This window comes from Oryctolagus cuniculus, chromosome 5 (genome assembly GCF_051225735.1).
Source record: "Oryctolagus cuniculus isolate XC-2025 breed Fujian yellow rabbit chromosome 5, ASM5122573v1, whole genome shotgun sequence".
NCBI classification, from domain to species: Eukaryota; Metazoa; Chordata; class Mammalia; order Lagomorpha; family Leporidae; genus Oryctolagus; species Oryctolagus cuniculus.
Window position 1 is genome coordinate 19,653,497 of NC_142871.1, and position 27,952 is coordinate 19,681,448.

General features: G+C 47.6%; 1 protein-coding gene across 3 annotated transcripts in view; it reads right to left on the minus strand.

The window, feature by feature from the left end:
- Positions 1 to 27,952, minus strand: part of SASH1 (SAM and SH3 domain containing 1) — a 324,812-nt gene that overhangs the window by 229,977 nt on the left and 66,883 nt on the right. Inside the window, exon 1 of one of the 3 annotated variants that reach the window (XM_051855275.3) lies at positions 15,673 to 15,845. The exons of 1 other annotated variant lie outside the window; for it this stretch is intronic. In XM_051855275.3, coding sequence (XP_051711235.3) covers positions 15,673 to 15,729 — 57 coding nt within the window. In that variant the 5' untranslated portion in view covers positions 15,730 to 15,845. Of the gene's footprint in view, positions 1 to 15,672; positions 15,846 to 27,952 lie in introns of those variants that run through there. One more of the 3 variants, XM_070073463.2, reaches the window with a different exon arrangement.

Here is a 27,952-nt window from a genome sequence, read left to right on the forward strand (position 1 = left end):
ATATGGGCTCTGGTTCGAGTCCCGGCTGTCCACTTCTGATCCAGCTCTCTTCTATGGCTTGGGAAACAGACTATGACCTCTGCACCTGCATGGGAAGACCCGGAAGAAGTTCTTGGCTCCTGGCTTCGGATCAGCGCAGCTCTGGCCGTTATGGACAATTGGGGAGTGAAGCCGAGGATAGAAGACCTCTCTCTCTGCTTCTCCTTCTCTCTCTGTGTAACTCTTTCAGATAAATAAACAAATTTTTTTTTATAGAAAAAGAGTGCATTTCCTCCAAATCTCATTGCCCTTGTTTTTAGGCCCCCGATTTTTAGATGTTCTGCAAGGCAGCAACATCCTTATCTAGGTCACTGTGGTTAATCTGGCTTAAACAGAAATCTTTCTCTAAGAATCCTGTCTTTACGCTCATCCTCCGGGGACAATGCTGCCCTTGGCTTCCATGAAGTACTCCAGAGTGTCCCCTCTAGACAGGTGCATCCGGGAGGCAGGAGACAGGCTCTGGAGTGGTGACCCCTTCCTCTTACCACTGCCTTTTCCTCCACATCAACAGGAAAGGAAACCAATGGCAGAAGCAGGCTAGAGGCTGCAGGCTTGAGGCTGCGGGGCATTCTCAGGTAGGGCTGGCTGCGATCCTGCCTTCACCCAGGAGCAGGCCGAAGGCGTGTTTGTACAGGGTGAGCCATCGCTCCCCGCCCTGAGTCAACAGGAGCTGCTCCACCCTGCTCTTTTCTTGCCGGCCATCTACTCAAAAAATGAAATGCTTCTCAAGTTATTGATTGCCAAGTCACGTGGGATGGGGATTAACCCAAACGATTCCTTGAATCTGACATTGTTTGTTGTGTTTTTGTTTTGTTTCATTTTGGGTGCAGTAAAAAAGAAACAGGGCATAAGCATGCCTTTACATCGTGCGTCACATAATTAACCATCTCCAGTTTACTGTCTCGCTACTAACCGAAAGACTGTGGCCTGTCCTGTTCAGGAAGCAGGCTTTGCCACGAATGATTTGGGCAACACTCTGTGTTCATACTGAGAAGCTTTGACTCTGGGGCTAGTTACTGAGGAGCAGGTTGGGAATGTTCATCTAAGCCCCAATGTGAGGCGTGTGTGTGTGTGTGTGTGTGTGTGTTTATATTCTTTATATATCTGTGTTGGTTCTAGTGTTCGGGATTTGTTGAGAAGTAGGAAATGTAGAACTAAATATTCTTGAAGGCAGGGAAAGGTAAGTAATGAGAGTGCATGGGGTAGAAGAGAAATAAAGCAGTGGGAAGGTTTTTTAAGCAGAGAGATCATTTCCTGTTTAATGGAAGAACGCATGTATGGTGGTGTTGAGACACAGTGGGTTCAGCTGTCTTTTGGGACACTTACATCCTATATCAGAGGGACCGTTCAAGTACAGGGTACCCCACATACAATCCAGTTCCCTGCTAATGTCCCTGGAAGCAACAGGTGGTGGTTCAAGTACTTGAGGTCCTGACACCCACATGGGAGAACCAGATGGAGTTCCTTGCTCCTGGCTTTAACCTGACCCAGGCCTGGCTGTTAATCCACTTCAAGAGTAAACCAGAGGATGAGAAATTCTTTCTCTCTCTCTCATAAATAGATAAATAAATCTTTTGCAAAAAAGTGAATATATACAAGTGAATATATAAGAGTGGATATATACAAGTGAATATATAAGAGTGGATATATACAATCTGGAATCTGAAATGCTGCTATAGCCAAAACTTTTGAAGGCTGACATGATGCCACAGGTTGAAAATTCCATACCACAAATCACTGTTCCATGCATAAGATTATACAAAAATGTTGTACAGAATTACCTTCAGGGTATGTGTGCAAAGTGAATTCTGTGTTTCTACTTGGATCCCTTTCCCAAGATATCTAGCTATGGATGTGCCAATATTCCAAAATGCCAAAAGATCCCAAATCCAAAACACTTCTGGTCCCATGCATTTTGCATAATGGATGCTTAACCTGAAGCCCACTCCCTTCCCTTGTGATGCTTTTAACTGTATTGGATTTTCAATAATTGATTTTCAGAGCCATCTGTGTGCCTCTTCCTCTGAGGGCCAGCACATTGGATCAACTGTGTTTCTGCAATGGTGACAGGGTTGGACACGGGACCTGGGGTGCGTTCACTGCAGGAGACGGTAATGAGGACTCGTCTCACAGGTGCATCCCAGGGCCAGTCTGTCGCTTACTCTGATTTCTCCAAGTGACCGAGAGACACCCTTGATACACACTCCCTCTTCAGAGATCAAGTTATAATTAAATCCAGGAAAACTCCGACAGCTGGAGTCCGCAGGTTTTGAATTTGATATTTGTTTTCAAAAAAAGTTGACAGCACTAGCTTTTGTGTCGCTGCCACACGCATGCCCAGTTAGGGTGATTATGAAATGTTTGTCTTGTCTGCAGTTTATTTTGCTTGGTGAAAATGAAAGCCCACCAGATAAGTGAACTTGCTTTGAATACAAATTGAAGGATTTTCTTACGAAACTTAAGCTCAACTTTGGTCAGAGAGGACTACAGGTTGGTTCCCTATGGTGCCAACAAACAACAAACCCTAAGGAAGTAGGGAAAAACAGGTAAACATGATTGGTCAGGGCCCAGGGGGCTCTCTGGGGCGATGCCAGTGTGGAGCTCAGATTGAACAGCTTCATCAAAGGGAACTGCTAAACACTCATTAACTACAAATGATCCCCAGCTGGGAGGGATTGCAGACAACAGAGGAATCTGCACACACACTAATTACATGTCTGCGTACACATGTACCCATGAGCACACACATACACACACACACAAAGTGGACACTGAAGTAATATTTTACTTGGCAAGTGAACCCGACATTAAATAATCTTAATTATAAATATCCAAAGAAGGCAGGAATACATTGGCAGTACAGGATTAAGATGACAGCTCAAGAAACACATGATGAGTGTTGTTGGGACACTGTGGGGCAGACTGGTGGGGCAATGGTAGAGGATGTGAACATCCCCAAAGAATTCTGGGAAAGATCAGAAACACATGCAGTTGTGTGTGTGTGTGTGTGTGTGTGAGAGAGAGAGAGAGAGAGAGGAGGCCACTGGACCCCAACAGAGAGACAAGTGACTGAAATATACGTGACAGTAACATGGCAGCAGATCCTACATGTTTGTTACCAGATTCTTTGCTTTTCCAAAAAGGCCTCAGAAGAAATGGACTCAGACCACATCATGGATCTTGATGGTAGAGGCAGGTCCCACCGGATCCCATCGGCACCCCACAACTACCCCCCTGGTCCTGAGTCATCAGGAATAGACTTCTTGAGGTATTATCTTGGGTTTTGCCCTGGCAACCTCACTACAGGACACATTGTGGATCCCAAGCCCTATTCTGAGGCCATCAGAGACCCAGGCTGGGTCAGCACCTCCACTATTGCTCCATCCCTCACATCTGACCCTCTGGGCTCCTCCTGCAGGCTCTTGCGACACCACAGTGTGGTCTAACAGGACCCATGATGAGAAGCTGGGGGCGGGGAGGGGATAGCAGACTGGGAGACGTGATGCCTGGGCTCTGGTTCTGCCTCTGCTGCCGAATGCTGTGGGACTCTGGGCGAGTCTTGGGAGCTCTCTGGGTTGCAATTCCCTAACAAGTTCAGGGTTTCTGTATAGGCTGAACTGTGCCCCTTGAAGTTCTCAGGCCCATTACCTTCGAATGTGACTATATGTAGAGATGGGTCCTTCAACAGGTAATTAAGTTACAATGAGGTCACTGACTAGAACAAGATCATGTCTAATGTTCTTTTTAGAGATACACTTCAACCCTAACCCTGATCCTCATTTAACCCTTTCAACCTCTCACTCCTATAGGAAACCAGAGGTTCTGGTAAGACAGAAAGAATTTGAGGTGTGCATGCCTGCCCTCACGCATCAGACCTAGAATGCAGAAGTCTGACCACCCTAGGGATGTGTGTCTTTGCCCTGGGAATGGGAGGGCATCTTTGTTCATTCGTGGGACCTGCTTTTGGACACATGCTTAGGCATTCCCCTTTACACTTGACAAGTAAAGAAAGGCACACTTCTATTGGAATTCCATTTGGAACTCCACTCAGGTATCTTTGAAACATCTGTTTGGAAACTCAAATAAATTTGTGGAAAAGGGAAAAACACAGCCTCTCACTGCTTTGGAAAAGGGAGCAAGTGCATCATCGATAATAGGCCTCCAACAAAACCTTCAGAGCTCTCTGATTATCATCCTGGAACATGGCTTCCCTCTGCCCTCAAATACCCAGTGTCTTCACCGTAGAGAATGTTCTCTCCTCTGCAAGGTGCTAGCTGTTTATCTCTTTTAACCCATGCCACCACCTTAAGCAGGTGGATACTATTAGCTTTGCTCTCATTTTCCAGGTGAAGTTATTGACTTTGGAGATGGTTAGTCAGCTTTTTGAAGGCCAGAGATGGCGATGATTGGAAGTTGGACTCAAGTGCTGGCAGCTCCCTGTCATACTTCCGTCTTTGCACGTGGTCCTGCCTTGCTCTGCTGCTCAACACTTGCATTGACACCCCTCTACTTTCCTCTTGTTCTCTCTTATTCTCTACCAGAAAGACTCTATTGGATCTGGAAGTTCTTTTAAAAAAATCTGGTAGAATATAAATTCAGAATAATGACCACCTTGGGCATTGAGGGAGGGGCGCATGAGAGAGGAGTGGAGAGACTTGGTATTATGCCTTTTGTATTGGTATTAGGCTTTTTTATTTATTTGACAGGCAGAGTTAGACAGTGAGAGAGAGAGACAAGAGAGAAAGGTCTTCCTCCCGTTGGTTCACTCCCCAAATCGGCGCTGCACCGAACCGAAGCCAGGAGCCAGGTGTTTCTCCCTGGTCTCCCATGCGGGTGCAGGGGCCCATGCTCTTGGGCCATCCTCCACTGCCCTCCTGGGCCACAGCAGAGAGCTGGACTGGAAGAGGAGCAATCGGGACTAGAACCCGGTGCCCATATGGGATGCCAGCACTGCAGGCGGAGGATTAACCAAGTGAGTCACTGTGCTGGCCCCTTTCTTTCTTTCTTTCTTTTTTTTTTTTTAAGATTTATTTTATTTATTTGAAAGTCAGAGTTACACAGAGAGGGGAGAGGCAGAGAGAGAGAGAGAGAGAGAGAGAGAGAGGTCTTCCATCCGCTGGTTCACTCCCCAGATGGCCTCCCACACGGGCACAGGGGCCCAAGGACTTGGGCCATCTTCTACTGCTTTCCCAGGCCAGAGCGGAGAGCTGGATTGGAAGAGGAGAAGCCGGGACTCCAACTGGCATCCATATGGGATGCCGGCGCTTCAGGTCAGGGCTTTAACCTGCTGCACCACAGCACCTGCCCCGGTACTATGCTTTCTTAAGCTGGATGAGGGACGTGCACGTGCTGGTTTATTCATTGGGTCTAAAAAGTCCGTTATTAAATATTAAACACACTTTTCAACAGTCCATCTAAAAACAACTCACTTAGCCTTAAAAATGTGCCCACCCCTTGAATGAGCAGCGTCTCTATTTCTGGGATCTACTGGGAGGAAATAATCTGAAATGATGACCGAGCTTCATATAACAAAAGTTTGTCATGGTTTTATCTGTAATTGGAAAATCCAGAAATAACTTAAAAAGCCCAACCAAGAAGAAAGAGTGTGCAAAATTATGCTACTTCCATGAGCTGGAACATTACATACACTTCAAAAAGAAACGTTTACAAAGAACTTGTAGTGGTACGAGGACGTGCATTTGAAAAAAATTTTCAGTGGAAAATCGCCATATGAAATTAAAATAAGGTTTCAAAGCACTGGAAAGTATTTTGAAAATGAAACAGAAAACAAGGCAAACAGTGGTGTCTCTGGATTGCACAGTTACGGTCCTTTTGTGCTTGCTCCTCAGTTTTAATTTTTATACAAAGGAACCTGTGTTATTTTAATAAAATGGAAAATCATAATAAGTAGTCTGCGTATTGGTTTTCGACATGAAAATCATCTGGTGGGTTGCTGTTTGGGTATCTGGGGTGACTTTTGCCCCTTGGTTAAAGACAGTGCTGCCATGAGCCTCGGTAGCCAGCGTGAAGGGTTAGGGACTGGCATTTGGAGTTTCTGCTCCCTCCTAGTCCACACTTGCTGCATATATATATATATATATATATGTATATATATATATTTCTATACATAATGGGGTTTCCCCTCAAACAAGTCAGCGTGTCTCCTGTGTTGCCCCATCTATATAGCCAGATGGGCTACAAGAAAGCTCTTTGTGGACTTGGTATGAGCCGCAGGAAGATACACTGTTGTTTCTATGACTGTGTGATGGGATATGTGAGGCTTCTCTCATACATCTACCCACACACACACACACACACACACGCACGCACGCACATACACACAGACACACTCCACTGCCCTGCCTGCATTCCAGCCACTCGGAGCTGCGTGGAAGCGGGGTGGGCAGGACACTAGAGGGCTCTGTGGCAGCTGTCGCTGGGCCCAGGTGGCCGCAGGGCAGCAGTCACAGCTGCCAGGAGGCGGGGTGGGGGGGAGGGTGGGGGAGGAAAGGAGGAGGAGGAAGGAGCTGACCTGAAGCCCTGTCCCTTTCTTATTCCCGGCCCCTCCTCTTTATCCAGCCCACTGGGCCATGCAGGGGGAGGAAGGAATGTGGCCCAGCAGCCGCTGTGGTCCCAGGAGATAAAGGAGAGGCCAGCCCCTGCTGCCTGTGGGCGCTTGGCTGCCCAGAGCGGCCTGAGGATGCGACTGGAGGGGGCTTTGGAGGCTCTGATCACTCTCCCCATACAGACTTTCGTCCAGGCACCCTATTTTCAGCTCTGTCTGCTCCCTGACTTTGGGTCAGGGTAGGCGAGAGCACCCCCGCCTCTGCCTGCATCCCCAGAGCCTTCTGTCCCGTGGGCATTCTCCAGACCCCCCCATCCACAGGCGCTGAGCGATTCCAGGGTCTCCATCATACAGCTCCAGGCACTGCGGTCTCCCTCGGCCCGTGTTCGATTTTCCCAACTTTTGTTGGTACTTCTACTTCTGTTACCCACCCTACACCCTATCCTTGCTGGTTTTGTGCCTTTCCCCCCTTTATTTTCATTTTATAAGGCTTCAAGGAGGAAATGCAGAAAAGAGCATGTGTCCCATCTGCTGAGTTTCATCAGAAGTCATTCTTCTCTGATGCCTTTGTTTCACCTTTTATTTTTTGTTTTTTATTTGTTACCTAGAAACCTTTTATTTAACATATACAACCTTCATGCATTGCATATATGCACATTTTCTCTGGTGTCTTATTGCAGTATCAACAACCACTGGGTGGACGGATTGCCTCACCAGTGCCTGAAAAGGACCTCTCTGGTGGCATGTTCTCAGAGGAGGCAGTGCTCCCTGCCCCCACTCACCAAAGACACCCTTCTTCTTTGACACTCTTGATCTAGCTCTTCATGAAAGTCATAAAGGGTTACTGTTTACTGAGCACTTACTATGTGCCTGATGCTATGTTAGGTACTAATGAGCACCTACTATGTGCCCAATCCTATGTTAGGTACTACTGAGCACCAACTATGTGCCCGATCCTATGTTAGGTACTACCTGTTCAGTATGTTTCATTTAGTCTTCAAAAAATCACTGCAAGGTGTGCGTTATTAATCCCATCTCACAGAAAAGGACGGTGGCTCAGGGACTTTCCCCAGCACACCCTGAACTTCGATAGCTGAATTCAAGCTGGGGCTTGGCGTCAAAAGGGCAATAGTCGGACTTCCAAGCTGCCTGTCCTTTCCAGCGCCCTCTGCTGCCCGCCCTGAGAAAAGAGCACGAGGTAGGTGACAGCCCAGCTCCCACACAGCTTGCTTTGTGGGTGAAAGTAAGCTCCATGAGTTCAGACTTTGTTTGACTTGTTCACCACTATTTCCCAAGTACAATTTTTCCAGCACTGAAAATACATACTGGGGCTGGCACTGTGGCACAGAAGGTTAACGCCCTGGCCTGAAGTGCCTGCATCTCATATGGGCGCCAGTTCGAGACCCAGCTGCTCCACTTCTGATCCAGCTCTCAGCTATGTCCTGGGAAGGCAGTAGAAGATGGCCCAAGGACTTGGGCCCCTGCACCTGCGTGGGAGACCCGGAGGAAGCTCCCGGCTCCTGGCTTCAGATCAGCACAGCTCTGGCTGTTGTGGCCATCTGGGGAGTGAACCAGCGGATGAAGACATCTCTCTCTCTCTCTCTCTCTGCCTCTCCTTCTCTCTCTGTGTAACTCTGACTTTCAAATAAATAAACAAATCTTAAAAAACCATACCATTTTAAAAGCATGAACGAGGGGCAGCATGTGGCATGGTGGGTTAAGCTGCTGCCTGTGACGCTGACATCTGTTGTGAGCACCAGTTTGAGGCCCCAGCTGCTCCACTTCTGATCCTGTTCCCTGCAAGTGCGCCTGGGAAAGCAGTGGAAGATGGCCCGAGTGCTTGGGCCCTTGCCACATACGTGGTAGGCCAGGATGGGACTCCAAGCTCCTGGCTTTGGCCTGGCCCAGCCCTGGCTGTTGTGGCCATTTGGGGAGTGAATCAGTAGATGGAAGATCAACTTCCACCACCCCCCCAACCCGCTCTCTCTCCCTCTCTTCCCTCCCTCCCTCTGTAACTCTGCCTTTCAAATAAATAAAATAAATCATAAAAGAATGAACAAATGGTTGGATGGGTGAACGTGATCTCACTTAATTCCCAGAGCACCTCAGTCCTGACTATAAGACTACTCTCTCGTAAAATGTTAGGAAACCATCTCAGAAACTTTGGGCTTTTGATTCCCAGGGGATTGAGCATTTTAGGAAATGTTGTTTTTGTGTAATCTGAAAATCACCCATAATAACAACCATGCTACCCTGTATAATCCAGGATCTAACAGGATAGATGAGTGGGCTTGGTTAAACAGTGCAGAACTATTCCACATTTATTCAACAAAATCTTACTGAGTGTCCACCATGTGCTGGGCATTAGGCTGAAACGTGTATTCGTCAAGTTTCCTCCTATTCTAATGAAAACCCTGCCAGGTAGCCAGCTGGCCTAAAACCAGTTTCTTGAAGATTTACTCAATGAAAAATAACTTAAAATTCAGCCTCCGTTTCACAGTCCGGATTTCATGTTAGTGCCCTATATTTTCTTGGCATCTGGGGGCAGTTAAGTGATGAGAAAGAAAAATCAGTCCCTCTAAGGGCACAATCTAACCATTTTGTATTTTTATCAGGTATTTATTGAACTTGCAGAATAGTTTTTAAGTGTTGGGATTGTTTTGTAACTTGAAAGTGCCTTTTTCTATTTGACCTACTTTTGGAGAGTTAAGCTCCCAGCTCTGTTTATATAAAGCCTTTTATTTAGAATTTACAATAAATTAAAGTTTAATTCAATGTAATATTTATTTCTAGAACAGATGCACAAATGCTCCAAAGGGGACTGAATTTGACGTGAATGGGTTTTTGGGTGAGATGTTCTCCAGTCAGGCTATGGGGGAAGCAAACAGGGAGAAACACCAGGGGGCCCCCTTCTTTCTCCTCTTATTTTCTATTCCATGGGATTCCTCCCAGCTCGCATTTTTGGGATGTCAGGGGTCAAATGCTCTCTCTCCTGTTCTCCTGAGCACCTTCATCTAAACCATGGCCTAAAATATCAGTGGGACATACATGTGGTTTACAACAAGGGATGACTAAGACAGCCAAAGATTTCGATAACCTTGAAGTGCCTGCACAGTAGTTTTACTTACTGTGGAAATGCTTTTATAATGATGCAAACAGGAAAGAGGAGACCTTCCATGATCCCTGCCTGCCCGAGGCATCCGGAGGTCAGAGTGTGTTAAATGTATTGCACGTGCTAACTATGCGACCACGTTGTTGTGGGAAAATGGAATCAAACTGCCCCAAGCAATCTGAGGGAGTCAGATGTCTGTGTTCACCTGCTGGCTCCTATGTGTCCTTGTTGTGTGACTCACAGAGTGATTTCTTCCCTAGCAATAAAACAAGGCTTTTTATGTCCCTTTGCTACAGTGTTACTGTAAGAACTGAATGAGTGAATGGGTGTGAAAAGCTAAGAACACTGCCTGGCACACCAGACATGGTAGGCAAGTGATTCATAATAGATCGCCAGCATTATTAGTTATGCCAAGTACTTGGACCCACGGAGGGCACTTCTTGGGTTACAAATGCACAGAAGTGTATTTGCAGGTGTAAATAGAAAGGAATTTTAAAAGTTCATGGGAAAATGTTAAAATATAAGAGGGGGCTGGCACTGTGGCATGCTGGTAAAGCTGCCACCTGCAGTGCCAGCATCCCATATGGGTGCCAGTTCGAGTCCTGGCTGTTCCACTTCTGCTTCCTGCTTATGCACCTGAGAAAACAGTAGAAGATGGCTCAAGTACTTGGGCCCCTGCCACCCATGTGAGAGATCCAGAAGAAGCCATGAACTCCTGGCTTAGGACTGGCCTAGCTCCAGCCATTGAGTTCACTGGAGGATAGAACCAGCAGATGGAAGATCTCTCTCTCTCTGTCTCTCCCTCACTGTCTCCCTGTAATTCCGCCTTTCAAATAAATAAATAAATAAATCTAAAAAAAAAAGATAAATGTATTTTGGGGCAAAACAAAATTGAAATACGTGCATTTTTTCCATAGCATACATTTTCAATAAGATTTTGAAGACCATTCTTATATATGGTTTCCAATTTAAAAAAATCTCATTTTATTTACTTGATAGGCAGGGTGACATAGAGAGAGGGAGACATACAGAGGAATAGCTCTTTCAGTTGGCTGGTTCACTCCCTAAATGGCCATAATACCTGGGTCTAGGCCCAGGCCGGTGCCAGGACAGAAACCTGGAACTCCATCTGGGTCTGCCAAGTGAGTGGCAGGGACATCAGCACTTTATCTCCTGCCTCCCAGGTTGTATTAGCAGGCAGCTGGATTTGGGGGGCGATGCTGGGGTTCCAACCAGCCCTCCCCAAGGGAAACTTAGCTAGCTGCGCCACAATACCTGTCCACAGCGATTCTTTCTTACATTTACAAATTCCCTGAGCCCCCTTCCTCTTTTCTCTCTCTCCCACATTTTTATTTTATTGTATTTAGTCAAGTGATAGGGAAAGTGGCTGAGAAAATGTAGCCCGGTGGTTGACACGCTGCTTTACAACGAAGTGGACCCAGGGGTGAAAGGGAAGCCCACACCTGACTTAAGGGCCCCCGGTTCCTTTTGGTGCCAACGCTCCTTGTTCCACCATTTCAGATTCAGATTCCTGTTATACCAACACTTTATCTTTCACCCGTATGACTCAAGGACCAGGCTAGGGCTGTAGATGAATTCCTATAACCCTTACAACAGCTCCTTAAAGTCAGCTATTTCCTCCATCATACAGTTGAGGAAAAGAAAAATAGAGAGGTAAACAATTTACCAAAGGTCATCCAGCTAGAAAGTGGAGAAGGAACACCGGGGTCATATGCTCTGACTCAAAGTTCATTCTCTTCTCCCCACTCATGATTCCTCCCTCTCTTAAAAGCAGAAGTGAGCACATTCCATCCATCCCCTGCCCTGGAAATTCTAGAAGAGTCTTCCTCAGAATGTCAGAAATTGCTGAGTGGTTCTTCATCCTCGTCTAAATACACCAACTTTTTCTATCCCTCCCTCCCTCCCTCCCATTTTCCCTCCCTCCATCTCTGTGTTGACTTAGTCATCTATCCACCTGTCCATCCATCCATTCCTTTTCTACTCATATACTATGTTCCAGGCATTGTAATAAGTTGTGAAAATAATCCCTGTCTCTAAGGATTTCTTGGTCTAGGGAAGAGGGACATAAAAATGTAAGTTTTAATTTAATTAATTAATTAATTAAATCAATAAAATAATTAAATTAAATTTGTTAAGTTTTAACCCATTGTGGTTCCTATATGGTGTTATGGGAATGTAAGTGAGATACAGGGGAGGGAAATTTCCTTTTTGAACATTTAATTCATTTATTTGAAAGACACAGAAACCAAGGGAGACAGAGACAGAGACAGAGAGACACAGAGAGATCTCCCATCTGCTGGTTCACTTCCCAAATGCCCATAGCAGTCAGATTTGGGCCAGATCAAAGCCAAGAACTGGGAATTCCATCTTGGTCTCCCAGATAGTTGGCAAGGACCCAAGTACCCGATCCGTAACCTGCTGCCTCCCAGGCTACACATTAGCAGGTAATTGGATGGAGAGCAGAGCTGGGACTTGAACCCTGGACACTGCGATATGGGATGTGGGAGTCCCAAGTGGCAGCTTAAATACTGCACCAAACCCCTTCCCTGAAAGGGAATTTCTGACTTTCCTAGGGGTGATTTCTTTTAATCTGAGCTTTGGGGGGGCCGGCACTGTGGCACAGCGGGTTTAAGTCCTAGCCTGCAGTGCCGGCATCCCTTATGGGTGCCGATTCATGTCCCGGCTGCTCCACTTACAATCCAGCTCCCTGCTAATGCTCCTGGGAAAGCACTGGAAGATGGCCCAAGTGCTTGGGTCCCTTCACCCACATGGGAGACCTGGAAGAAGCTCCTTGCTCCTGTCTTTGTGTCGGTTCAGCTCCAGCCATTGTAGCCTTCTGGGTTAACCAGTGGATGGAAGACCTCTCTCTCTCTCTGTAACTTTCTCTTTCAAATAAATAAAATAAATCTTTTTTTTTTAATCCAAGTTCTAGGAACTTTAGAAAGTTAGTGGAGGACCATCCTAAGTTGTGTGCTAAATTTCCTTGGGGATGGTGGGGGGGGGGCAGTTTTGGCCAAGGAAGTAGAGAGATAGGGGTTTGACTAGGACATCACAGAAGGATCTTAACTATGTTTGAGTTGCTCCATGAGTTTGTCAGGAATTAGAAATGGAAGACGACATTCCAGGCAGAAGAAACTACAGGGGGAAAAGTATGTGCAAATCATTTGCTTGGACTCCAGTTTAGGCTACCAATTGAAGGCACAGCAGGAGACAAAGCATTGAGGAGCACGGTGAGGGTCCAACCAGGACATGAGTGGGTGCAAGGCCAAGAGTGAATCTCCCAGGATGCACCGCTCTCAAGAGCACTATGACGGCCATTGTAAAGTTCATCCTCCAATGCCGCTATACACAATAGCACCAGTTCTTTTCTCAACACTTGCAGCAAATTCTCCGTATTTTAGGAAGAATTTGCATTCAGCAGCTGTGTTGGGAGCCTAACCTCATTTCTGAGGGATAGTGTGTCCTGAATTCCAAACAATGGCTCACAAAACTCCTGAAGAGAAATGAGGCCGAGACCGGGAGTGATGGCTTAGCCCGTGGGTGCCATGGCGACCACTCACCAGGTGCCTGGTTTCAAATATGGGGCTGGGGATCATCGGAGTGGGCAGGGAGAGAGGGTATCACCCCACATGAAGGCCTGTTGCTACAAAGGCAGCTGATTTTTGGATGAGGGGGTTTACTGTAGTTAAATTTATACAGCAGGTGTCACTGTGGAAGTCTCTGCCATACCGCTTTTATTTTTTTCTCCCCAAACCTCTGGAGTTGAGGAATTAAGTAGATAGATTAACCCAGCTGTTTAAATTAAGTTTATACTCACACATATAAACATATGTGTATGTGTGTGTGTATATATATATATATATATAGTCTGCCCAGAATTCAAGGCTCATGGGCAGTCGCTGTAGGTAGGGCAGGCGGATGTGTCCAAGCCTGATAATTCCCCTTTCTGTGCGAGTTAATCAATACATCTTCCTGCATCCGTCAGCACAAAGACCTGAATGTGCCTGCTTCCTCTGCTGAAAGAGAGCCTCTGTCTCGCTGGGTCCCATGACACAGTTTCCAGTCAAATTTTGGCATCTGAACGTGCTTCCCTCTTTCAAGTGCTGTTGTGGGCAACCCATCAACCGGGAGCAGCTCTTGGCTTCTGGACTGAAAAGGTTACCTGCCAACTGGGCTGCTCCGAATGCATTGTTTCTGAAGCAGGGGCAGCGTGGGGAACAAGCACGGGCTTTGTGTGGTCGGCACACTTCTGATGAGCACATCTGCACCCAGCGGGTGGGCTCAGCAGCCCACCCGTCTCGCCCTGCTCCTCCCTGGCCTCCCGCGCACGCTCTCAAGGCCAAGGTTGTGCCCTGGAAAGTCTCATCCCCACGGTCTTTACCTTGTTAATACCACACCTGTGGCATCAGCACAGGTTTCATGCACTGGTGCCCTCGGGTCACTCTCTTGCTGTCCTCGCAATTACCCAGGACCCCTAGTCTCTGCTCCTGGCTGTGATGAGTGCAAATCGCCCCAACCAGAGGCTCAAGAGGTCAGTTTATCTAAACTGATGCTTGCTGTAGGGTTCCCTTCCGTAATTCTGTTTTCATTCAACAAGTACTGATGGGGTACCGATGGTATCAGGCGCTGGCCCCCGCGATGCAAGCGAGCAAAACAGAGTTCGTTCTTTCGTTCGTTCGTTCTTTCTTTCTTTCTCTCTCTCTCTTTCTCTCTTTCTCTCTTTCTTTCCCGATGGTATCAGGAGCTGGCCCCCGCGATGCAAGCGAGCAAAACACAGTCCTTCCTTCCCTCCTTCCTTCCTTCCTTCCTTCCTTCCTTCCTTCCTTCCTTCCTTCCTTCCTTCCTTCCTTCCTTCCTTCCTTCCTTTCTTTCTTTCTGGCAGAGTTAGACAGTGAGAGAGAGAGAAACAGAGAGAAAGGTCTTCCTTTGCCGTTGGTTCACCCCCCAAGTGGCCGCTACGGCCGGCGTGTTGCGGCTGATGTGCTGCACTGATCCAAAGCCAGGAGCCAGGTGCTTCCTCCTGGTCTCCCATGTGGGTGCAGGGCCCAAGCACTTGGGCCATCCTCCACTGCACTCCTGCGCCACAGCAGAGAGCTGGCCTGGAAGAAGGGCAACCGGGACAGAATCCAGTGCCCCAACCTGGACTAGAACCGGGGGGGCCGGCACCGCAGGCGGAGGATTAGCCTAGTGAGCCACAGCGCCAGCCCAAAACAGAGTTGTGAAGTCACTTGAACAGCCTCCACCCACCAACATCAGGCCAGAGCATGAGTCAGAGGGGCCCCGGCCGGCTGGGCTGGGAGTGTCAGGACCCAGGCCTTAAGCCTTGCTTACGATTTCTGTTCTTTTCTCCTCTAGTCATCTTTTACGAACACGTCTAATCCCTTTTTTAATTAAAAAGGCAAAGAACGTCACACTCTATAAAATATTCTTTCCATATTCATATTCATATTCATATTTTCATATTCAGAAAGAAAGCTGCTGGGAAGAAATGCCTTCAGGAGCATATTAGCCGCTAAATAGTTAATCTGAGGGACCAGGTCCCCCGAGGCTTTTGTGGAAATTCTTTTTTTTTTTTTTTTTAATTCACAGATAAGCAAGGGCTTGGAAAAGCTCTAGTCTTGAGCTGTAAAAATGTTTCCTGGATTACAAAACCTCATTAGAGTCTCGAAGAAAAAAGAAAATGTATCTACATCATTGTATAGCTACTATATGTTACATTCTAAATGACAGGTCACAAAGATGGCCAAACCCAGCAAAGCAATTCAGAAGCAGAGGCTGCCCGGCCTCCCCGGAGGCTGACAGCCCTGGCGGTGCCTGGTGAGGTCACTTTATCCTCACGTCTCAGGGTAGTCCCCTCCCGGATACCGCTGCCTGCAACGTGAGAAAGACACCGCCAATATTTGTCATAAAATCTGAACCCTCACAGCCTACGTACCCTGTGCTGGCCATCCTCATAGCTGGGAGCTGCTCGCGGGTCTCCCGGGCTGTGCATTCACACGGGGTCTCTCTCTCTGTCTCTCTCTATTGGGCCACGCGTTCGCACGCTCACTCTTCCTCTCTGGGACAGGCGATCCGCAGCACTGATGTCAGGCTGTTCATGGTAATCTGTTTTCAATTCGGGGCAGATGTGGGACAGCCTTATAGCCCTAGGGATTATCAACTTAAAAAAACGAATCGCCTTCAAGATGATAAGTGGAGGGGGAGTGAGTACTTCCTGCGGCCTCACTGGGTTCCTTCCAAATGCTTAACATATAACACAAGAATTGTGACACAAAGGCAGTTTGCTCTTTGGTTTTCCCAGACTTTAAAGTGAAGCTTACAAGGAGCACCCAGGAACAAATCTTGCCCATGTCTCTCAGGGCTTGGAAGTAGAAATTCAGGTTCACTGGTAACATCCACCCGAGGATCCAGAGGTCTCTCTCTGCCACGCCCCACAAAGCTCTCCTGCCACTGCTCTTGACTGTCTGACTATAGTTTTCCCACATGTTGAAAGAGAATTGCTTTGGTTCAGAGTTTTCTTGGCTCAAGAAAAGGAAGGGGAGGGCTAGTCCAAGACTTCCACAGAGAAGCATCCAGAAATCCATTTAGCACGGTAAGTTGAATGTTCTAGAATGAGCATGCGTGTGGTATGAACTGTCTACAGCTTAGAATAATAGCCCGTGCTTTGTGGGGCTGACTCCTTTGCCGGATTTTAAATTCTACCAAAAAAACTTCGCTGAGATTTAATATAATTGAGCTCAATTTAATAACGTGGTAAAGAAAGCAGTTACAAAGATACTAACTTCAAAGACATCTAAAGGAAAAAAATTAATAAATTTTTCCTTTTAATAGCCTAAGACAGAAGTTCCTTATAGTCCTTTAAAATATTCAAAGTTAATGTGCCTGATGTTTCTTACACACAGATAAGTTTAGTGAAATAGTCAGAAGATGGTCACACCGAACATTGATACTCAGGAAACCTGGTGTTAGTTAATGAGGGTGACTCAATGAGTGTGACGGGACAGAGTGCCATGGGAAAGCATCAAGTCACCTAAGAGCATTAGGGCTGCCAGTTCTGCCTTCATGGGGACAGGTGGATTAAACTTGCAGGTGTTCCCTGTGTTTGGGCGTGCACTCACAGAACCATTCATCAGCACTGCAGGGGGTGGTAAGGGCTCAGGATGGAACACAAAGGGACCTGTCCCCAGGTCTCTCCTCAGGCAGTGGCCCTGGGCAAGCCACTGGCCAGGCTACCCACAGTTTCCTCACTGGTGAAGCGGCTGCATTAGGCAGATGACTTCTCAAGTGCAGACCCCAGGGATCAGTGGTGATGCAATCACTAAGACCGGCAGCACAGAAGGTCAAGTCCTTTGTGTTCTTGTTTTCTTTTCTTTTCTTTCTTTCTTTTTTTTTGACAGGCAGAGTGGACAGTGAGAGAGAGAGACAGAGAGAAAGGTCTTCCTTTGCCGTTGGTTCACCCTCCAATGGCCACCGCGGCCGGCGCGCTGATCTGAAGCCAGGAGCCAGGTGCTTCTCCTGGTCTCCCATGGGGTGCAGGGCCCAAGCACCTGGGCCATCCTCCACTGCACTCCCGGGCCACAGCAGAGAGCTGGCCTGGAAGAGGGGCAACTGGGACAGAATACGGTGCCCCAACCGGGACTAGAACCCCGTGTGCTGGTGCCGCAAGGCAGAGGATTAGCCTACTGAGCCGCAGCGCCGGCGTGTTCTTGTTTTCAAAAGTCATCACCAGCTGCTTCTAGCTCAACATCTCAAACACAGATTTATTTTTATTCACGAGTATGTCTGACAAGGCCAGTTTTAGTTAACAAGCTGAAACCGAGGGTAAGGAAACCTACTACTCTATTCAGATTAGACACCTAGACTTCTGTTTGGGTCATAGGATTTTAGGGAAGCAATTATCAACGTCATAACTTCTGGATTCTGATCCTGCTCATGGGTATCATTATGTACTCAGTAATTAGGAGCAGATTATTGTTATTTTTAGCCTTCTTGGCATTCTTCTTCTTTTTAAAAAAATGTAAAAATTATTTGAGAGAGAGAAAGAGAGAGAGAGAGAGCGCGATGGACAGAGATTCCTTTATCTGCTGGGTCACTCTCCAAATGCCTGCATTAGCTGAAACTGGGCCAATCTGAAGCAGAGAACTTGGAACTCAACCCTAGTCTCTCACTTGGGTGGCAGAGACTCAATTATTTGAGTCAGCATCTGCCGTCCTCCAGGGGGTGCATTAGCAGGAAGCTGGAATCAGAAGACAGAGCCAGAAATCAGAAACAGGCACCCTGGTATGGCACACGGGAGTCTAAAGTGGTGTCTTAGCTTCTAGGCTCAATGTCTGCCCCAGGACCACTTGAGGAAAGCCAGATGCAGGGGACAGGGGGCAGTTTGGAGAGATGGCAGGGTAGGGCGGGGGACATCCGGGGAACAGGGTACTGTGGTTTGGTGAAAGCCTCGGTTTGTGAGTTGGGAGACCCAGGTTTTGATTCCAGGGCTGCTGCTAACCAACCTTATGACCATGGCCACGGAGTCTCCCTATTCTTGGCCTCCGTCTACTGGTTTATGTAAGAAAGGGGCTGGCCTGTCCACTCTCCTGCTCTCTCAACCTCCAAAGAAGAAATCTTCCCCCATGGGACGCAGTGTTTGTTTTACAGTTTGGCTCCCATGAGCGCAGAAGCCCAACCTCACGTAATCAGTGCATATCAGGTAATAACCGTAGTTTATGCAACAATCGAAGCTAGCCACTGTGATGATCTTTTCACAAGTGTGGGGAAACGCAGTCACCTGCAGGAACAGCTCCGATGTGCCAGCAAAGCCCCGTTCCCAAGATCGTCACCAGAAGCCTTCTTTCCATCAACAGGTCGGTACTTCTCAGCTATGAGCCTTCTTTAACACAGCCATGTGAAATCCCAGTGTTGTGAGTTGAATTGTGCCCTGGGCCCTATTCCTAGAGTCATATGTTGAAGTCCTAACCCCAGTACCTCAAAATGTGATCTTATTAGGAGACAAGATCTTTACAGAGGCAATGACATTAAAATGAGGTCATCAGAGTGGGCCGTAATCCAATGTGTGATAAATCTGTTCAGAGACTTCGAGGAAGCCATGTGGCATCCAGGAGCTAAGGAGAGAGGCCTGGGATGCAGCCTTCCCTCCAGCCCTTGGAAGGAAGCGACCCCCCCCCCCCCCCCACTGATCTTGCACTTGAAGCCTCCATACCTGTGAGCTGGTAAATTTCTCTTGTGTAGGCACCCCCCAGGCTGTCATGCTTTGCTTTGGCAACCTCACCAGTGGGCATGCTCTGGCCTTTGTGCATTCCTTCCTTGCATGCCCCGATGGCTCTAAGAGTCTCCATACACAGATCAAGGCACTGTAGAGGTCAAGGATGTGGGAGGTGGGAGAAAGAAGCCCTGGGAACAGACCAACAGTGGGGAAAGGTCTTCCACAGCAATCGCTTGTAGTTGCTAAGGAATTTCTGACCCGCCCCAGCCCAAGCACACATTTTAACACTGAAATGACTCAACAACAAAAAACACAAAATGCAAAAACCAATGCTCAGGACCCCGTTCTTGCTCAAGGTGTGGGGTCCACCACGAGAGTCAGGGCTGTGTTCTGTCACCTGTTGGCGCTTCCACAGGGCTTGTGATCCCAAGCATTTATACCACACTCTCTCATTAGAACATAAACTGCTGCAGCAATAATGTATTATTATTTTACACCCTGAAAAGTAGGCTACGTTGATTTTTTCTAGTGAAGCATTCCCTCAAAAGTAAAAGGAAAGGACTTGGTGAACACACATTAACACACACACTTATTACTCAGAGCAAGTTGCCAAAGTTTCCAAAGATAAAATTCAGGCTGGACCCAGCATCATCATTCCCAAAAGTCTTATCTGGCAAAGCTTCGGAGGAACTTATATGAGGTTATTACTAAGGAGACACAATTTTTCCAAACATATAGTCATAAAAAAAAATCTCCACTGTCAAGAAAGACAAGAGCTTAGAGATAAATATCGTCTCTAAATACCGAAAATATTTATGGCTCATACAAAGCTGAGGCAAAGACAGACAGGACTCAAGCATACAGGAACTAGGAAGAAGGAAACATCAAGGTTAACTACCTAGGCTGGGCAGGTGGCTGTGACCCCAGAGGAAACAGAATTCTGCAAGACTTGGCTTTTCAAAGGCGAGCCTAGAATGTTCCGCAGGAACTGACAGACGAGGGTCCTGGCAGAGCGCGACCCTTTCATCGGTGAGGACGGGTGGAAACAGCAGCTGTCCTGCCCGGTCGAGCTGTTTTATACCTTGGGCATCAGCAGTTGACTAACTTCCTATGAGGAGTTTCAAAAAGTTCATGCGAAAAATTGCGGCTTTCCCATAAACTTTTTAAAACCCCTTCACATTTGTTTTATGACCTAGCAGCTTGTCTGTAGGTGATTTATGTTAAAACTCATCTGCCGAATTTTCCATGAGAACTCAAAGTAATATAGCATATGCTTTATGGGGCTGTGCAGTATCTCCTTGTAGGAGGGGGAAATATACTAAAAGTCTAGTTGTGTTGGTCCCATCTGGAGGTCAGATCCCACCGGGCATGCTCAAAAGTTCAGTTTATTATTTTATTTCTCAATATTCAAACATGTATTTCTGAGATGAAAGAATTCTTTTTTCAAGGCATTTCTTGGCATTCCAAGTGATTGGATTCTGAAAAGTTTCATAATGTTGAAAATCTTTTCCATCAGTCAAGACTTTCTGGACTAGGAAGTGGTGGGTGATGGCTCCTGCACAGAGAAATAGCTGAGTTGTACTGTATTATTTATTGCTTGCATAGTTGCTTGACATACATTGGCCTTCTGTGCATGGGATTTGCAAAGTTCCACATGATACAGAGATGATTCAAGTGTGAAGACTTTAAACAATATCCCCTCCAACCCTCAGGCTATGATTCTGCTTGCTGCTTCTGATAACAGTGAAGGGTGCGTGTTGAAAATGTAGACTCCTAGTCTCCTTCCATTGGAAGTTGGTTCTGTAGGGATGGGGGACTCCGGGGCTCCTCATCACTGGGCAAGTCTAAGAAGCAGTTTATTCCCTTGCACTTAAACACGGCTGGATATTGGAATCACTTGAGGAGTGTAAAAAACAGACAAGTAACGCCGAGGATGGGTTCCCCCTGCAGAGATTCTACCCTAGCTTATTGCATGATCTGGGCATTTGGATTTGTTTTTGAAGCTCCTGGGTGGTTCTAATGTACAGCCAAGGTTGAGAGCCACTAACCTGGTGGTTGAAATAGCAGCCTGCTTACTGTACACGTGTGAAGCCAGACGCTCCTGCAAACAGGACTTTTACCTCCTGCATCTCACTACAATCTTTGACAACCCAGGGAACTGAGCAGAGTTGATGTGATCTTTCTCTCCTAGGTAAGCAAGTGCTTTGCTTGAGGTCTAAGCAGAGTTCTTGAATCGATGAAGCTTGTTTTGGGTAAGTGATTACTGAACTTCTTTATGTTTTTGTGTGCTTTTTTTTTTTTAAAGATTTATTTATTTATTTAAGAGGGAGACAGAGAGAGGGAGAGACAGAGGGAGAGGACTTCCATCCGCTAGTTCACTCCCCAGTTGGCTGCAATGGGCAGAGCTTGGCCAATCTGAAGCCAGGAGCCAGGAGCTTCTTCCAGGACTCCCACATGGGTGAAGGGGGCCCAGCACTTGGGCCATCTTCTACTGCTTTTCCAGGCCATAACAGAGAGCTAGATCAGAAGTGGAACAGCCAGGACTCGAACCAGTGTCCATATAAGATGCTGGTGCTGCAGGAGGAGGCTTAGCACCACAGCACCAGTCCCTCCAGCCTCTCTTTAAGAGAAAAGCAAAAGCAAAGCCAAGCCCCCTCTTGTTTGCCTAGGGCTTTTCTAACATTAGAATTGCTGTTGATAATGACACTAACAACAGCAGTGGCTGCTAAAATGGATCCCGTCTGCATGTTGTGCTATGTGTTCTGCATACATTATCAAAATTGTCTTGTAGCACTTCATCTTTTTAATAACTTACTTGAGGACAGGGAGAGAGAGAGAGAGCGAGTGAGCAAGCGAGCGAGCGAGAGAATCTTCCATTCACTGGTTTACTTCCCAAATGGCTGCAATAGCTGGGGCTGAGCCAGGTCAAAACCAGGAGCCAGAAGCTTCATTTGGGTCTCCCCATGGGTGCAGGGTCCTAAGCACCTGGGCCATCTTCCAGTGCTTTCCCAGGAGCATTAGCAGGGAGCTGGATTGGAAGTGGAGCAGCTGGAACTCAAACCAGTGCTCAAGTGGGATGCTGGTGCTGCAGATGGAGCCTTAGCCTTCCTCCTACAGTGCCAGCCCCGCCTATCCCCATTTTTCAGGTGAAGATACTGAGGCCAAACCCCTATAATGTAAAGGCAGGGCCCAGCCCCTCATCTGTCTCCCTTAGCCCAAGGTGCCTTGCCTGTCCTTTGAGAGGCATTTACTGAACTCAGGGAGTGATACAGCTGGCCCAAGAGGTTCTAATCACCAGATTCAATAAGCCGTTTTCTTCTCCAACAGATAAAACCGTGTTGGGCAGTATTGTCTGAGGGGGGAGGTTGTGTAGGGGGAATTCCAGGTACAGGAAGGGAACTTCTAGGTCTAGGGCAACAGGTGACTACCACTTACAGGTAACCCCTTCCCCCCACTGCCAGAGCATGGCACCACTGATTCATCAAAGAAAGGTCACAGCACCACTGACCAACCAGGAACTGGACACGAGCTGAGCATACGTCTCTCAGCCTCAGTTTCAATCTACAAAAACCTTCCCCTTGGCTCCCTGGGGAGCCCAAGAATTAAGCAACAATTGTCTGGCTCTTGCTCTGCACTTTGCAATAAATACCAACTTTCTTCTATCGCTCTGATGTCAGTGATTGGCTTTTGACGTGTTGGGTGAGCGGGTCTAAGTTTGGGGGTTCCATAGCAAATCCTCCAACTAGTTTGGGAGGTGGTTTGACAACAAAACTGAGGCTTAGAGAGTAACTTGGTAAAGGTTACATTCTTTTTTTTTTTTTTTTTTTTTTGATTTATTCGTTTGAAAGGTAGAGTTACAGAGAGAGAGAGAGAGAGGGAGAGAGAGAGATCTTCTATTTGATGGTTCACTCCCCAAAGAGCTGCAATGGCTAAGGCTGGGCCAGGCTGAAGCCAGGAGCCAAGAGCTTCACTTGGGTCTCCCACGTGGGTGCAGGGGCACAAGCACTCAGACCATCTTCACTGCTTTCCCAGGCTCATTAGCAGGGAGCTGGATTGGAAGTGGAGCAAAAGGGACATGAACTAGTGCCTATATGGGATGCTGACGTTGCAGGCTTAGCTTACTGTGCCACAATGCCAGCCCCAATGTCATATTCTTATGCAAGTTTAAAACAATTTTACCTAAACCTCTTCTTCTTTTCCTACTAGTCAACCAAATTTTAGCAAGCAGCAGAGAGGAAAGAATTTGGGAAAGTATTTGAGAGTAAGCTATTGTCGACCGTCAGAGTGTACCCAAGTTGTATAAGCACTTCTAATATGGGGTCTGACCCTTGTAAGAAGCTTCCAGAGCTGCCATTTAAACACATGGTTTTATTTTTTCTTCAAAGCATGAGTATTATATCTTGAACAGTTTAATTGGAGAATCGTGGGTTATTAATTCTTGACTAACTCTGCCTTTCCAGAGATGGTCCTGAGGCTTGGGGGCCTTGTTCCCAAATGATTTTTACTCACTGTGAAATCCTCATCCCCAGGACAAGGCTTAACACACTGCATGACTCAGGCCAAGATGGAACATTCATTTAGTTTTCAAACATTTCTAAAACGTGGCACTTGGCTTCTGTTAAGTCAGAGTTCAGACATCAAAGAACATCCAGTCAAGAATCTTGGTTCTACCAGGGGCATTTGCTGTAGCATTCAAGATGCCAACTGGGGTGCCTCTATCCCATACTGGGGTGCCTGAGATCAAGTCTCTTCTCCCAGTGCCAGCTTCCAGCCAAGGCAGACCTGGGGAGAGGCTGCAGTGACAGCTTAGGTAGTTGGGTTCTGCCATCCACAGGGAGGACCTGGATGGAGTTCCAGGCTGCCAACTTCAGCCTGGCCCAGCCACAGCCACTGTGGGTATTTGGAGAGGGAATTAGGAGGCGGCAGCCCTCCCTTAATGCCATAATGCCTGTCTTTTTTGGCCTCTCTGCCTTTCAAACGAGTAAAGTGAGGAGATATACACTAAGAAAAAAAAGACTCTGGTTTCTAGACATTCACGGTGCACGGGGAGCACCTCGGTTAGTTCTGTAAACATCTTACAGAAATCTGGGACTGTTCCAGCTAGGGAGAGGCAGACAGGTGGAACAGAACAGCATTGCCTTACCCCTCCAATTTCCAAGCCTGTCATTTTGTGTGGGAATCTAGTTCCTTTCAGCAAAGTGCAAGTTATATCAAGACTACAGAGAAATTATTCTGTTATATAGCCTACAAAGAGAATAATGGCTACTAAAGCTTAAACAATAATGCATGATCTTATATACAAAGCCGAATTTACTTATAGAGCAATAGTCATTGAGCATACAGTGCACGCCACGTGCTGCTAACACAATGATGGCACAGAGCTTTTCTCTCACAAAGCCCACTTTTAGATGGCCGGGCATTCAAAGGCAAGGCAGATCAGTAAAGCAATGACTGTGTTAAAGTAAAAAGGAATCACCAGGGGACTGACATGGAGACTGTTGGGAGAGAGCAGCCACCCAGACAGGGCAGGCACAGGTGGCATCCACCCTGGAAGAATACGACGAAGCAGCTCTGCTGAGTGTGGGAAGCAAAGCAGCGCAGGCAGGGATGTGCTAGTGCAAAGTCCCCGAGGTGAGGGAGGAGAGGATGGCGGAACCGGAGACAAGAGGAAGCCAAACAAAACGTTAGCAAAGTGGCACAGTCGACAACAGGAGAGTGTGGACCTTATCCCAACTCCAACAGGAAGCCACTGAAAAATTTTAAAGAGAAGCAGCATAATATGATCTGAGCCTTCCTTGTACTTCTTGGGGTGTGTGGAGGAGGGAACAGGGGTTACTAACAACCAAAATGACCTTTTTCCTCCCAAGCAATACTTGTTAGCAGAAATTGTGACTGGCACTGTGGCTCAGTGGATTAACCCACTGTCAATGGTACTAGTTCAAATCCCTACTGCTCCATTTCTGATCCAGCTCCCTGTTAGCCTGGGGAGGCAGCAGAAGATGACCCAAGTGCTTGGGCCCCTGCACTCACACAAGAAACCCAGCTGGAGTTCCAGACTTCTGGCTTTGGCCTGGCCCGGCCCTGGCTGTTGCAGCCATTTGTGGGAGTGAACCAGCAAATAGAAAATTCTCTCTCTCTGTCTCTCTCTCTTCCTCTCTGTAACTCGCCTTTCCAATAAAATAAGTAAATCCTTTTTTAAAAAAAAGTTCCCTTGCTTTAAAAAGGTTATCTCATCTTTCTAAAGCAATCATCTGTGAGCATACTCCTTCATATTTTTGCAGGAACAACAGTTGCTCTACCTTCAAAAGCAGGAGAAGATTTATAGACAAATAATTTCACCTGCCGCACCCAGGCTGGGAATGCAGCTCACGACACCTTTTTTGGGTCAAAGTAAAATATAACAGAATCCTTGTCAAGTGTTGCCAGGGAAATGCATGTCTTTTGGTCTCCCCTTCATCCGAGAAAGATGCTGTGTTGAAAGTGAGCATGCTCCAGCTCAGGGCAACCGCATTAAGTCCCAGGTGGAGCCCTTGGAATTCTTCACTTCTTTGTTTTGGACAGGTAGTGGTAAACAAAACACAAAGGTATGCACCAAGGCCAAATGATTGCCACACGCTGTCATTGTGACAGGGCTCTGAGCAGCCCCGATGTAGGGAAGAGTTAAGACTTTCACACTTCCCAGGGGCTGGCTTAGAGACAAATCTTCTATGCTAATGCTATTTTTTTCCCCACTGTCCAGAGAGGGTAGGAAAATAGTGACCCTCCATGTGCTGTAGAGTTGAACTTGAGCAGATGGGAAATGACACCTGACGTAGTCTCACGGCTCCAAGAGTCACACTCTCTTTGCCTCTTGGGAGTTTCCTTTTCAGGTTTTAGCTCGGTGCAAAGCATAATTCCATGGTTGAGTTAAGAACTCCAAAAACAGGGGCCTCTAATGGAAATGTGGACTGACGCCTCCTTGCAGCCGTGCTACCGGGCACTGCTCTCATTGTCAGTTTTAATGAGAGCTGTTAATATTACCTCCATCAGAATGGTTGCCCTGGGCTGGCGTTCTGGGCTGTGCACAGGTGCTCCAGGCTAAAAATGTAATGTAGGTGATTACATTATCAATGAGGCACAGATGTGCTTTCTGCCCGACTGCACGGTGGTGTTCCTGCCAAGTGCACGACTCTTGTGGCGGGCCCAGGTCTGCTGGTATCAAAATGCTGCCCTGGTTCAGTGAACCTGGCCGTGGCCTTCTGTTTCCCCAGGACGGGAATTGAGAAAGCAGGCTTAGGAAGGCAAGCAGGCTGGGCTCTCCAAAGGCAGGCGCCGGCCTCCTTAAGAGCATGGAGCTTGTCCTGCTTTCTCAGAGAAAGCTCGGGTCATTGCATAGTCATTCGCTGAGTCATCAGGTCCTGGCGCCTCTCCTGTGCCAGGTACCCTGGGGAGTCGAGGTTGCTCTTGCCAAAGCGTCTGCCTTCAGGCACCCAGCTATGGTCTCTGCTCTCTCTGCTCTGATTGCCCAAGACTCTTGCCTCCACTGCCCCTCCCTGAGGCTCTGGCCTTAGCATCCAGGTGTTGAATGTTCACCTGAATTTGCCACCCAGCATCTCCTCTCCTTTGACCTTGAAGCCTCCATTTATTGAGCTTTCTCTTGTTCAATGTGGTCCTTGGAAGCCAGAGTTTCCTTCAAGCCGGCAGCTGTGGGTCCTGCTGTTAAGCCTGGTGGCCTCCCTGGCATTGCCAGACCAATGTGGAGGCTGGGAAATGCACCCGAGGGGCCAGAGTTGGTGCAGCGCTGCACCGCTCTGTGGCATCAATGGAAAGTTACCTGCAGGGAGAGGAGGGTGGCTCCAGAGGAGAAAAAAGCAGGTTCCCTGTAGTATGAGGAAGTGATTTAGAACGGATCTGGACTTTTGAGAGTGACACACTCTTGCTGTCCAGGAAAATTTCTGTCTTGCACAAGAGCTAAATGGAAAGAAAGGAGACCATGCACTGGCTACAGGGCAGCCTGCATACTGTGTGTGTGTGTGTGTGTGTGTGTGTGAGAGAGAGAGATAGAGAGAGAGAGAGAGAGAGAGAGAGAGAGAATGAGAAATGTCCTATGTTCCTCAAATGCCTGAAAGAGGACTGTGCCAGGAGCTTGTCCTCAATCCAGGTCTCCCACGTGGGTGGCAGGGACGCAAGTCCTTGAGCCGTCACCACTGCCTCCCAGGGTGCACATCGGCAGGAAGCTGGATTGAGAGTGGAACTGGGCCTCCAGCCCAGGGACTATAATGTGGGACGCGGGCATCCCGAGCGGCGAATTGACCATTGCTCCGAACATCCGCCCCATCATTGCCCTTGTCGGCACAGAGGTAACGGGCACAGGGAAGGGCCTGGGAAGTGTGTGTGTGTGTGTGGGTGTGTGTGTGTGAGCTTGGAGAAGGCCGGAGCGTTTCCCTCGGCATCTGAGAACACTGACCTGGGGGAAACACAAGCAAGGCCCCTACGCTCTTCCTTCCTCTCGCTTGCTGTATATCCCTGGACTCTGAGAGATTCTGGAGATAAATGGGCATTGTCTCCTCCTTCCCCTCTGCCTGCTCCACCTCCCCTCCCCCACCAGCCTTATTTCAGCTCCCCTCCCCCTTTCCTCATCCCCATCTCCTTTGACTGATGGTTTCGCAGTGGCCCCCGCCCTGCAGGGCTGTCATTCCTGCACCGGCTTGGAGGAGCCTGATGCTGTGGACAGCAGAAGCGAGGCCCTGGTGTACTGTGGCCGTTCTACATGGCTGGCCTCGTTCTGAAGGGAGTCACTTGACAGGCAATTTGCTTCCACCACCTGTATCCAGAAGCCCTTTGCTAGGGCTGTGAAAAGCATCCAACCCGCGCCTCTCCCAGGCTTAGCTCTCAGTACATTGTTCTGTTTCCGCTCATCACACATGGCCCTGTTTGTATTTCCATTTGGCGCTTGCAATATTCTGATTACCTCTCCTTTCTCTGGGCACATAGGCACACACTTCGCAAGGGGAGGGAATGCACA